The sequence below is a fragment of the Pongo pygmaeus genome, chromosome 4 (genome assembly GCF_028885625.2).
Source record: "Pongo pygmaeus isolate AG05252 chromosome 4, NHGRI_mPonPyg2-v2.0_pri, whole genome shotgun sequence".
Classification (NCBI taxonomy): domain Eukaryota; kingdom Metazoa; phylum Chordata; class Mammalia; order Primates; family Hominidae; genus Pongo; species Pongo pygmaeus.
Window position 1 is genome coordinate 17,179,339 of NC_072377.2, and position 13,617 is coordinate 17,192,955.

Genomic DNA, 13,617 nt, shown 5'->3' on the forward strand with positions numbered 1-13,617 from the left:
ACCAGGCTGGAGATGCAGAGGAAGATACGGACATGAGAGAGACTTGAACGGAGAAACCCCATCCATTTGGCATATGGCACCATGCTTGGTGTTGTGCAGAGAAGAGAAGCAGCAAAGAGGCTGGAAACTTACGAGAAAGGTAAACTGAAGGGATAAGCAAGAGCACAGCCATACAAACGCCATCACAAGGCAGCACGCTGACAACTGCTGAATGGTGGGATAGGCAGATGAGCCCCTTTTGCGTTCTAAAGAGAAGTCCTGTGGAGTACCAAGAGCTGGGACGTTATCAGGAAAGAGGAATTTTGCTAAAAATGTGAATCAACTGCATGTAATAAAAGAGAGGAAATGACTCAGAGATGATGCCAATATGCCGGGCTGGGTGCTGGGGTCCCAGGGATCTCCACTGGTCTAGACAACCACAGTCCTTTCACCTGCTCTGCTAGCGACAGGCCTGGGCAGGGGCCAGTGTCACGATTCCACAAAGACATAATGTCGTAATGTCAAGGGTACTGTGGGCTCCTAGGGGAGGTTTGCGCACACACACGACACTGGGCAGAAATGTCCCCTTTGCGGCAGACAACAAAGAGCTGAGGATCTAAACCTGTCTTGAGATCGTAAAGCAAAAGCCAAGAAAAGCAGAGGCAAGCCCATCAGAGGCGGGGGCTGAATCCATATCCCTGAAACTGCCCTGCCTTGTGCAGTCTGAAATAGTAAAAGGCGACATAAATTAGGCCACCTTTAGTTGGGGTTTCCCTTACCAGCCACCAGAATCTTCCCAGTACAGAGCTTAGCATACACTGAATAACTGGCATCTGCTCGGCCCAGTGCCTGGCACGGGGGAGGCATTCAACAACAGTACACGGAATGACTCACAGAAACCAAGAGGGACAGTTTCAAGGAACGATTTAAATCATCTTCCATATTTAAAACATATCTATATTGACGCGGCAGCTGTTGGTAGCTGAGTTATTAAAACAAAAACTAGAGGGATAAGTTGTCTAGTGAAAATGGTGAGGCAGAAACAATGTTATGTGTTCCTCAACCTACCTGTTTATCCTCGGGCACACGGAAGTTGAAAACGTTTTTAGACTCCGTTGCAGTAAAAACGGGAGGCAAAGGCCGGGCACAGTGGCTTGCGCCTGTAATCCCAGCACCGTGGGAGCATGAGGCAGGTGGATCACTTGAGGTCAGAAGTTTGAGACCAGCCTGGCTAACATGGTGAAACCCTGTCTCTACTCAAAATACAAAAATTAGCCAGGCGTGGTGGCGCACGTCTGTAATCCCAGCTACATGGGAGGCTGAGGCAGAAGAATCACTTGAACCCGGGAGGTGGAGGTTGCAGTGAATGGAGATCGTGCCACTGCATTCCAGCCTGGGCGACAGAGCCAGACTCCATCTCAAAAAAAAAAAAAAAAACCACCCGGCAGGCAGTCAGTAACAAGGGGACCAAGTGTAGCCAGTTGAACAACTGAGCCAAGGGGCCATCGGCCATTTCTGTGCCTGATAGCTTAAAACCCCCTTCACGGTCCTCTGGGCTCCATCTTCCGCTTGCCACCTAAGTGTCCTCAGAGCAAAGAAGCCTACAGAGTAGACTCGAGTCCCTCCCCTACCCACCAGGGGCTGTGAGAGGAGCAAGAAATAGACCATCCCTGTGTTACACCCCTAAGATTTGATGGCTGTCTGTTATAGCAGTCAGCCTACCTTGGCTCACCGAATATGGCAAAAATACAGTCATAGAGAAGATACGATACTCTTCAAACTCTACAGCAGAGGCTTGGCAAAAGAAAGAAAACCCAGGATTCTCATCGTCATAAAGATGCTTCAAGAGTGTATGACACATTGAGAAAAAATATGGCTGGAGATGGACCAAGTCATGGATATCAATCTCTGTCAATCTCTTATACAGGTGGAAGATCTGTTACCTGAAATGCTTGGGACGAGAAGTGTTTCTGATTTCAGATTTTGGATTTTGAGAATATCTGCATTATACCAATTGAGTAACCCTAAATCTGAAAATATGAAATCTAAAATGGTCAAGAATCTGAAACTTTTTTTTAGTGCCAACATGATGTTCAATGGAAATGTTCTTTGGGGTTCTTTGGGGCAGATTTTCAGATGAGGGATGCTCGACCAGTATAACGCAAAGATTCCAAAATCCAAAAAAATTGGAAAAAACCTGAAAGCTGAAATATGCCTAGCCCAAAGCATTTCGGATAAGGGATACTCAAGCTGTGTAAGTAAAACTTGGAAAAACCCTCAGATTTGCACAGAGCTCTACAATGGTGGCTCTCAACCCTGGCTGCACATTTGAATCACCTAATAGGTCCCTCGTCCAAACCTGTGGGTGTAGAACTCTGTCATCTGTATTTAAAAAAAAAAAATTTTGGCCGGGGGCAGTAGCTCACATCTGTAATCCTACCACTTTGGGAGGCCAAGACAGGGAGATCACTTGAGGTCAGGAGTTCGAGGCCAGCCTGGTGAACATGGTGAAACCCCATCTCTACTAAAAATACAAAAATTAGCCAGGCATGGTAGCGGGTGCCTGTAGTTCCAGCTGCTCAGGAGGCTGAGGCAGGAGAATCGCTTGAATCCGGGAGGCGGAGGTTGCAGTGAGCAGAGATTGCACCACTGCACTCTAGCCTGGGTGACAGAGCGAGACCCTGTTTTTTTTTTTGTTTTTGTTTGTTTGTTTGTTTTTTGAATGATTCTACTACGAAGCCAGGTTGAAGAACTGCTACTCTGGAAAGCAGCCTCGCATAATTCAGATAGGACTCTACCAGGAGGTAAGCGGTGTCTACTCATATATATATTGGGCTGTGGAAGTGTTTTATAAACAACAGGGCAAAGAAGAAATATAATTAAATAACTCACAAACTGCTAAAACCCAGAAATATGCCAGATGTCCTGAGATACTAATGTCAAGGTCACAGACTCTGCAGGTAGTACACTTCTGTCTAACCCGTCTTCTCCTCCTCCTGCCTGTAGTTCCACTTGGTCCTTATTAGCCCAAGGCAATTACAGTTCTATGCCTTGTGCCAGCAGGCCGGCCAACACAAACACAGGCTTTGGCAAAAACGTGTTCATTCAGATTAATCAAAAGGAGCTTATATTGTTTTGTTTTGTTTTGCTTTTTTTAAAAAAAAAACAACAAAACTTTCTAACTATAATAATGAAAATGCCAAAACAAACCCAAAGCACTGATGTGGGGCCATAGGCAGTATTAAAAATTGTGAGAATTTTTTGTAGGCACAATGGAAAGTCACAAGACAGTTCCTAAGCAGGAGAGTGTCATGATCAGATTTAAGCTTCTAAAGAATCGGTTTTTTTTTTTTTTTTTTTTTTGAGGCTTTTTTGTGTGTGTGTGAGTTTCGCCCTGTCTCCCAGGCTGGAGTGCAGTGGCGCAATCCTGGCTCACTGCAACCTCCACCTCCCCGGGTTCAAGTGATTCTCCTGCCTCAGCCTCCCGAGTAGCTGGGATTACAGGCGCCTGCCACTATGCCCAGCTAATTTTTGCAATTTTTAGTAGAGACGGAGTTTCACCATGTTAGCCAGGCTCCTGACCTCAGGTGATCCACCTGCCTCGGCCCCCCAAAGTGCTGGGATTACAGGCATGAGCCACCAGGCCCCAAAGAATCATTCTGACTATTGTGTGGAGAATGGACAGAAAGGAAGCAAGAGAAGAATCTGGGAGACCAAAAGGGTGATGCAGGAAGGGCCATGGGGGCAGCAGAGATGAAGTGAGAGGCCCAAGGAAGACTGGAGGGAAAGTGACAGGATTGTTGAGGGGCCTGGCCAAGGGGTGGGCAGCAAGTGACAGGGAGGCATCAGGGATGACTCCTGGGGCCCCTGAGAGTTTGCTGGCATGATGATCCAGGAATTGGTACCACCAGGTTTGTGCATTTGTCAAAACTCATCAAACTGGATACTTACGACCGGCATACTTTACCGTGTGTAAGTTTACCTTAATTTGGTGGCGGGGGGGAAGAATCACTTCCAGATCTCAGGCTTGGGACAGGGTAGGATGGAGAGGCTACTGGCTGAGAATGGGAAGCACAAGAGGAGGCACAAGTTTCTGGGAGAAAATGATGCTGACTTTAGAATATGCCACCCCTGAGACATCTCAGTGATGACATCTAAGGGGCACTAGGACTTAAGTCTGGGACTCAAATAAGAAGTTGAGGGTGTAAAAACTTGGAGAGTCCTGCAGACTCAGAGAAGAAAACGCAGGTGGGTGAGAAGACAGGAGGTGAAAAATGACTGAGGAGCTGAGGAGGGGCCATAGAGAGCTAGGAAGAAATATAGGATGGGGTGCCATGGTAGGGGGCGTGGGGGCAGCTTGCTGAGATGAAGGAGTAGTTGAATGAGGGTGTGGAACCAAATGAGCATCTTTTGTATTTTTTTCCAAGATGGAACATACTAAAAGTTTTTGAATAATGTCAACAATCCAGTAGAGAGACAGGTCAAAGAATCCAGGGCAAGGAGGCTCAGAGATGCAGCAATGTTCTCGGACAAGCAGAGAGGAAGGATCCATGACACACCTGAAGGAAAAGGAATCTGATACGAGCAGGGCCTTTGGTGCACAAGACACGCTAGCCTCCCAGCAGCACACATCAAGGCTGGCAGTTTTCTAGATCCAGCCCATGTGTCAGCAAACAATGGTCCTCAACTCTCACCTGCTGTCTGTTTTTATAAATAAAGTTTTATTGGAACACAGTGCAGGCTGTGCATTGCGTACTATCTGAGTGCTTTCACGCTACAAGCGGAGAGTTGATTAGTTGCAACAGAGGTGCTTTCGCCCACAAAGCCTAAAATATACACTCTTTGGCTCTTTACACAAAACTTTTTGCTGGCACCTATAACACTACTTACAAATCAATTCCCTTGATCCACATGATTTTCTCAAAATATAAATCAGATCACTCCTTCAATTGTTAGATGAACTTGGGAAACTTCTCTACTGCCTAAAGGATTAAGTCCAAAAGTCTTAGTAAGCCAAACAAAGCCCTTATGTTTGGAAGCTGTACCAGAAAGTAGGATTCTGTTCTGGAAATACAGACTTCACTCATGCCTGTAATCCTAGCACTTTGGGAGGCTGAGGCAGGCAGATCACTTGAGGTCAGGAGTTGGAGACCAGCCTGACCAACACGGTGAAACCTCATATCGTAAAAATACAATTAAAAAGTTAGCCAGCCATGATGGTGCACGCCTGTAACCCCAGCTACTTGGGAGGCTGAAGCAGGAGAATTGCTTGAACTTGGGAGGAGGAGCCAAGACTGTGCCACTGCACTCCAACCTGGGCAACAGAGCAAGACTCCGTCTCAAAAAAACAAACAAAAAACAGAAATACAGACGTCACAGGCAGAGAGACTGAAGTTCAAATCCTATATTTGTTGCTAATAGCTAAAGTTTCTTCAGCAAGCCAACCAAACAGTTCTGGGCCTCAGCTTCCCTACAGAAAATGCCTCTTGGGCCCCTCTGAGGAATACACAAGAATAAGTCTTCTCGACGAATTTCAGTTCCTTTTTCTTTGTGTTTCCCACTCCACCTCTTTCATCTGCTATATTACAAGAGCACGCCCCCATGCCTTATTCTGCTTGGTGCCTTTCTAATCCAGGATGCAAGTTTTGTTCAGCATTCCAACACTATCACCTCTAAATGTATTTCTAGAAATAGAAAAAGACCAAACACTCAATTCTCAATCCAGGACATGGTTAAGTAGAAATCACTCAAGTTTTGAAAAACCAAAACACACAAAGCAAGCAAAGATCCTGAACCAACAGTCATTCCGTATATTCATCCTTTGATTGGCAGCTGTTGAATGCTGGTCCTCTCCCAGACACTGTCCTGGGTACCAGGCTGCAAAGATGAATTAGCCACAGGCCTTGTCTGTATTATACACCTTAAGAAGTCATACATACTGCAAAGACCACATGATATGGTTTAGCTATGTCCCCACCCAGATCTCATCTTGAATTGTACTCCCATGATTCCCACATGTTGTGGGAGGGACCTGGTGGGAGACGACTGAATCATGGGGGTGGTTTCCCCCACGCTGTTCTCACGGTAGTGAGTGGGTCTCATGAGATCTAATGGTTTTATCAGGGGTTTCTGCCTTTGCATCTTCTTCACTCTCTCTTTGCCTGCTTCCATCCATGTAAGACGTGACTTGCTTCTCCTTGCCTTCCACCATGATTGTGAGGCTTCCCCAGCCACATGGACCTGTAAGTCCAATTAAACCTCTTTCTTTTGTAAATTGCCCAGTCTTGAGCATATCTTTATCAACAGTGTGAAAACGGACTAATACACCATAATAAACTAAACCCTGTCTGGCCTATATGGTGTATGAAAAACAAGAGTCAATGTCACATGTACTAGAGATCAACCAAAGTCAAACACTGATCTTATGAGATGGAAAATTCAAGTAAGTTTTAAATTTATATATATATATATATACACACACACACACATATTCAAAACTGTAATAGCATGAGCATTCATTTAAATGTACACAAAAATGGCAAAATTAAAACTAGACCTCAAGAGAGGCAACAACCTTGAAAATGAGATCAAAGAAAGAGGCTTGGACTAGAAGCCTAGGGACCTGGCATTGCCACCAAGTAGCAGAGGAGCCTATCCAATCGATGTTCACTTATAAAGCAAGAGAAAAATTGATCTATGAAGTCCTATATAATTCAAACAGGCTTATTTTCTCAAGCATGAGAATGTTTTTAAAGTAGTAAAACACATTTTGGCCAGCAGGTGGCAGATCATGTCCAAGGAAATCTAAACAGGGCTCCTATGTCCAGCAACTCTTATTTCTATATTCCATTTTCTCTTAATTCCCACAGCTTCAACTCCCACTTTAAAAAACTGCTGAAGAGAGCTATTAAAACTAAAACACATTTTAATGAGAAATCTATTCTTAAAGTCTCTGTTTCCTGAATTAATTTAGATAAATACAGTTACTCTGTTCACATCAGCATTGCATAATTGGAGCTTTCTGTTTGGGATCCACCCCCCTCTCCCCCTTATTTTTAAATACCATGAAAATGCCAACCTCCTTCCGTTTTAATACACACACATACACACACACACATATATATATGCACAATGATCTCACTTGATGTTTCGCTTTTTTCTTTAGCAGCTCTGTCTAGCAAGTGATATATTAGTCATGCTCTTTTTTTCCACTGAATGTAATAAATACAAGCAATTATCAACGGCAATTATTTAAGGATCTAAGTGTGGACACCAACTTGATCTTTTAAAATAGATTGTTCTCTTCCCTTCTGTTAATCTTCTTAAATTATATTCTGTATGCTGAAATAATGATCTTTAAATTCTAACTCCAGAACTTTTATGAAGTCATTTAGAAGAGCCCACAAATAGTGGTTCTAGTCACAGATTAAATTGTTTTATTGGGTATGTGAATCTTAAAAGCTGTTTCTATATTAAGCAGCTGCTTCATTTCGATTAACTGCAAGCCGTAATGATCCCTATCTGTTTAACCAAATACATTGACAGTCCCTCTATCCAAGTTGTTTCTATGGCCCAACACATTATTAGTCCTGTTAGAATTCAGGTAACGAGAAGACAGTACATCTGCCCGTATGCTCCCCTCCTGTTAGATACACACATACACACACACACACACACACACAGAAAGAGAGAGAGAGAGGGAGAGGAAGAGAGAGAGAGACAGACAGAGACAGAGAGAATTCAGCTGTTCATACACATGTAATCCCATTCATTAAAAAAAAAAAAAAAAAAAAAAAGGAACTACAAAAAAGATAAGGGGTAAAAACTGCCAGTGAGAAGAACACACCCCCTGCAACTGGCTTTCCGTGTGTGGCACCTGCAGATATCATCATAGAGCAACCACATCAAAGAGCTGTCAAGGGTTTCAGTGTGCTGATGCCTGGCAAGCTCTTGGCACAGAGTCCAACACACAGAAAACCCTTCAGAAACCATGAGCCATTATTTCTCATCCATCCTCAATCAGCTCTCACATGGGATACTGAGAACACTCTCCATCCATTTCCCTGCCCCAGGGTTTCAGAGCGGCCTCCTCTGGCACCTCTGTCCTCCCCCAACCCCAGTCTCTCCCCACAGGAGCAGGGGGGCTGCTCTAAGTGCTCTGGGGTGAAAGGAGAAAGGCAGCACCTGCCTGCTTTTCTCTACCATCTGGGAATCAGTTTCCCACAGGCATCATGGCCATCAGTTACCTGGCTATACCCATGACCAGGTGGGTCTGTCTGTGTGATTCAGGGCTGCAATGCTTACAGGCCCACTTGGCTGGGAGTCTTAGGCTGACATATGGCATTCCATATGTCTCCTGTGGTCTTACTTCCACTGAATCGGAAATCTAGAGAGAGGGGTCTTTTTAGTGTCCCCCCCCCCACCGACATCCCCCGCCAAATCCAAACCACCCTTTCCTTTCCCTTTCCCATTTCTCTTGAAATAACATAACTATTCTGAGGAAATAATATAATTATTCTGAGGACAAGAGCCAAGTTGCCACAAGTTGGGACTAGAAAGCCATCTGAAGCAGATGTCGGAATCTTCTTTCACACTGGCAGCTTTACAAGACTGTGGCTCCTCAGTAACAACTATGCCCCATGAGTGAACTCCTGGAAGGAGAAATGAATGAAGAAATGCTTGGTGCCTCCATGGAAACCTCATTAGAAGAGACTGACATTCATCACGTCTGCTTTGAGTATCACCCAGGGGTGAGATGATCATCACTAGAGCACAGTTCCAATAGAAATAATTAACAAGATCCAACAGGATGTCAACAGCATACACGCGATGAGGTCAATTTGAATGTTAATAATAAAAATTAAGAAATTTTATTTATTTATTTATTGAGAAGAAGTCTCACTCTGTCACCCAGGCTGGAGTGCAGTGGTGTGATCTCAGCTCACCGCAACCTCCACCTCCGGGTTAAAGTGATCCTCCCATCACAGCCTCCCAAGTAGCTGGGACTACAGGCATGCGCCACCATGCCTGGCTGATTTTGTATTTTTAGTAGAAATGGGGTTTCATCATGTTGGCCAGGCTGGTCTCCAACTCCTGAACTCAAGTGAACCACCCTCCTCGGCCTCCTAAAGTGCTGGGATTACAAGCGTGAGCCATTGTGCTCGGCCAATAAATATTTATTTTAAAAATATTCGCCGGGCGTGGTGGCTCACGCCTGTAATCCCAGCACTTTGGGATGCTGAGGCAGGCGGATCACCTGAGGTTGGGAGTTTCAAGGGTTCAGGAGAATCCCTTGAACCCAGGAGGTGGAGGATGCGGTGATCTGAGATCGCACCATTGCACTCCAGCCCGGGCAACAAGAGCGAAACTCCATCTCAAAAAAAAAAAAAAAAAAAAAAAAAATTCTACTACTTTTTTAGACAGTTCCTAGTAATAAAGGAACTGATATTCGGCTCCTAATAGTTTCTTTGTAAAAGCGAGTACGACTCAGCTAAAATAGACATGCGAAGTGCCTTCTCGCCCAGTAAAAAAAAATGTTGAAATAAATATGTCCTTAACATACACACAGTAAGCCTCTCTTCTGTGGCTAATTCAAAAGTAAACTTTAAGAGCACCCTATTATTAAAAATTCCTAAATTTGGGAGATTCTATCTAGAGTTATTTTATTGCAGTAGAGAAAAAAGAAACCTTGTTCACACATGCAAGCCTTGTGAGTAGCACTGTAGGCTATATAAAACATTTAAATTTGAAAGAACTATGCAAGATTTCCTTAAACAGACAGGACCATGCCTCATCATTGAAATAAATCAAAGAATAATTAAGGCAAATAAATGTTTTTTTTGTTTTTTTTTTTTTTTTTTAAAAAGGGACAGAATGGAATAATTATTCTGAGGACAAGAGCCAAGCAACATGGTCCATCTGCTTTGCTAAGTAAGCTCCTTCTGAAAGCTGAAGTTATCATGCCATTCAAAACAGAAAACTCTGTCGGAGAAAGGCGGTTGTAAAAGCTTTCTCTGGTTAATGCCCTAAGGAGGCTGGGGTTGGGGGTGCGCGGAGGGACTCCTGGGCCATGGGAAAGCCCGACTGGCTGTGAGCCCCGTTACCTGATGAGGATGCACTGGTTGTCGTGGCGCTTCCACAGGCAGCGGTAGCACTCGTTGGCAATGGCGAAGATGTGCGGGGGCAGCTCGCCCAGGTGGCGCCGGCTGTACTGCTCCATGGTGGCAGGTTCATACAGCCCGGCGATGGGCTGGTAGGGGTTCACGGAGGCCAGGATGGAGCCGATGTAGGTCTGCAAGCACAGGGTGAGACAAGGATGCGTCACTTCTAACCCAGGCCACTGGATGAGCTCCAACAAAACCTACTGAGTGTGTACCGAGGGAAAGACGGCTTCTGTCTCCCGGGTGCACACTGTCCCTGCACTTTCTGGGTACTAAATCTGATATTCTGGACAAATGAATGAAGCCATTTCAAAGGAGGATGGCAGTGAAAGGTAAACAAGAGAAGGAAGACAGTGAGGTGGCCTAGGCCCAGATCCCTGCTCCCCACTGACCTCACCAATCTTAATCCCTTCCCATGGGCAAAGGACTGGCCAGGTCCAGTCTCGTGTCTCATCAAATGGCTACATTTGATGTAGCCATAAAACAGCATGGTTAAAAAGTGACGGGACAGAAGGGAGAAGAGAGGTAGCCAGGGGTTGGGGGAGAAGGAAATTTATAGTTTAATGGGTGCAGAGTTTCTGTTTAGTGTGATGGGAAAGTTCTGGAAGTGGGCCGGGCCTGGTGGCTCATGCCTGTAATCCCAGCACTTCGAGAGGCTGAGGCGGGTGGATCACCTGAGGTCAGGAGTTCAAGGCCAGCCTGGCCAACATGATGAAACCCCGTCTCTACTAAAAATACAAAAATTAGCCAGGCATGGTGGCACACACCTGTAATCCCAGCTACTCGGGAGGCTGAGGCAGGAGAATCTCTTGAACCTGGGAGGTGGAGGTTGCAGTGAGCTGAGATTGCACCACTGCACTCCAACCTGGGCGACAGAGCGAGACTCTGTCAAAAAAAGAAGAGAGAGAGACAGCGAGAGAGAGAAAGAGAGCGAGAAAGAGAGAGAGAGAGAAAGAAAAAGGAAGGAAGGAAGGAAGGAAGGGAGGGAGGGAGGGAGGGAGGGAGGGAGGGAGGGAGGGAGGGAGGGAGGAAGGAAGGAAGGAAGGAAGGAAGGAAGGAAGGAAGGAAGGAAGGAAGGAAGGAAGGAAGGAAGGTAGAGGCTACAGAGTTACCAAAGCTTAATGCCTTAGGCCTCTCCATGTGGACGTAACTATTCACTTGCACTTTTACAAGAAATACTAACTCTGTTTGGTTACCTGGTTTCCAGGCTCAGACACAACTAGGGAAGTAAGTCAGACAGGGGTGGGAGCACAGAGTTCTGTGACCAGCAGCAACCACCAGCCACCAACCAACTTTTACAAAGCTCGTGCAGTGTGTCTAGGGCTTTATGGGCTGTTACGGGCTGACTCATGCCTTCTCCCCAAATTCACATGCTGAAGCCCTAATCCCCAGTACTTAAGAATGTTACTATGCTTGGAGATAGGGGCTTTAAATAAGTGACTAACTTAAAATGAGGCCATTAGGGTGGGCCCTAATCCAATCTGACTGGTGTCTTTGTTAGAAGAGGAAATTTGAACACACAAAAAGACACCAGGGAAGCATACACCCAGGGGGGTTGGCGGAGGGTAACAAAAAACAACAAGGAAAACTAGACAGAAAGTCCAAACATCCTGAGAGCATCTATACCATATTATAGCAATTTGTAATATTTTATATTCATAGTATCTGCCAGGAACATGAAGCAAAGTATTGTTATGTTCAGTATAGCTTTTCAAATGTACATAAGTCCATACAGGTTGAGTATCGCTAATCCGAAAACCAAAATCTGAAATGCTCTAAAATCTGAAGCTTTTTGAGCACCAACAGGATGCTCAAAGGAAATGTTCATGGGGGCATTTCAGATTTCCTTTTTTTTTTTTTTTTTTTTTTTTTTTTGAGATGGAGTCTCGATCTGTCACCTAGGCTGGAGTGCAGTGGCGTGATCTCGGCTCACTGCAAGCTCCACCTCCCGGCTGACGCCATTCTCCTGCCTCAGCCTCCCGAGTAGCTGGAACTACAGGCGCCCACCACCACGACCGGCTAATTTTTTGTATTTTTAGTAGAGACGGGGTTTCGCCGTGGTCTCAATCTCCTGACCTGGTGATCCCCTTGCCTCGGCCTCCCAAGTACTGGGATTACAGGCATGAGCCACCGCGCCCGGCCTCAGATTTCAGATTTTCTGATGAGGGATGCCCAACTGGTAAGTATAATGCAAATATTTCTAAATCAGAGAAAATATCAGAAATCCAAAACACTTCAGGCCCCAAGCATTTTGGATAAGGGTTACTCAACCTGGAATGCGTTTTGGAACTAATATGAAGCAAAAGATAAAAAAAAAAAAGGTTAAAAACATAAAAGATATTACCATATGACCCAGCAATTCCACTCCTAGATACAGATCAAAAAGAAGTGAAAGCAAATACTCAAACACTTGTACACACATGTTCACAGAAGCACCATTCACAACAGCCAAAAGGTGGAAACAATGCCAAGGGCCCATCATCAGATGAATGGATGTGGCATACCCACACCATGTAATATTACTCAGCCACAAAAAGGAATAAAGTGCTGATCCATGCTACAATGTGATTGAGCCTTGAAGACATATTAAGCCAGACACAAAAGTTCACATATCCAGAATAGGTTAAATCCATAGAAACAGAAAGACTGGTGGTTGCTAAGAGCAGACAGTGGCAGGAAAGGGGAGTGACTGTTTCACTGGTACAGGGTTTCCACCTGAGGTGATAAAAATATTGTAGAACTAAGATACAGGTTGTATGGTTTGAATGTTTGTCCCCTCCTAAACTTGTGTTGAAATTTAATTACCATTGTAACAGTATTAGTAAGGTGATTACAAAGGTGAATAAGAGGTGATTAGGTCATGGGGCTCTACTCTCATAACGGATTAATGCCATTATTGCGGGAGTGAGTTAGTTACTGCAGAGTGGGCTCTTAATAAAAGAGTAAGTTTGACATGCATTCTCTCTGTCTCACACTCAAGCTTTCTCGCCATGTGATGCCTTAGGCCATGACACAGCAAGAGGGTCCCACCAGATGCCAGCGCCATGCTCTTCGACTTGCCAGTCTCCAGAACCATAAGCCAAGTAAACTTCTGCTCCTTATAAATTACCCAGTGTGTGGTATCCTGTTTTGGCAGCAGAAAGCATACTGAAACAAAGGTGTTGGTTGCACAGCATTGTGAATGTACTAAATGCCATTGAGTTGTACACTTTAAAATGGTTAATTTTATGTTAAATGAATTTCACCTTAATTAGAAAATAAAGATCTGGTGCTTTTATGAGTAAATGTTCAGGTCCTTGGAAACATCAACTCTCTAGAAAGCCCATTTTGTCCTGTCGGAGCACTACGGGGAAGATTTGGCCAGAAAAAAAAAAGATGGAAGTTGGAAAAAAAAAAGTGTCCTACTCCTTGGGATGCCTCCATCCTCTATCAGTGCCTGGACCACAGACACTCCAGTGCCTCCTTCTACGTAACATTT

At 44.8% G+C, this 13,617-nt stretch overlaps 1 protein-coding gene across 1 annotated transcript in view; it reads right to left on the bottom strand.

Annotated features, from left to right (window-relative positions):
• The window catches only part of MYO10 (myosin X), a 268,244-nt gene that overhangs the window by 116,551 nt on the left and 138,076 nt on the right, over window positions 1-13,617 (bottom strand). Inside the window, exon 4 of the mRNA XM_054489918.2 lies at window positions 10,083-10,270. Within this exon, the coding sequence (XP_054345893.1) occupies window positions 10,083-10,270 (188 nt within the window). The remainder of the gene's footprint in view (window positions 1-10,082; window positions 10,271-13,617) is intronic.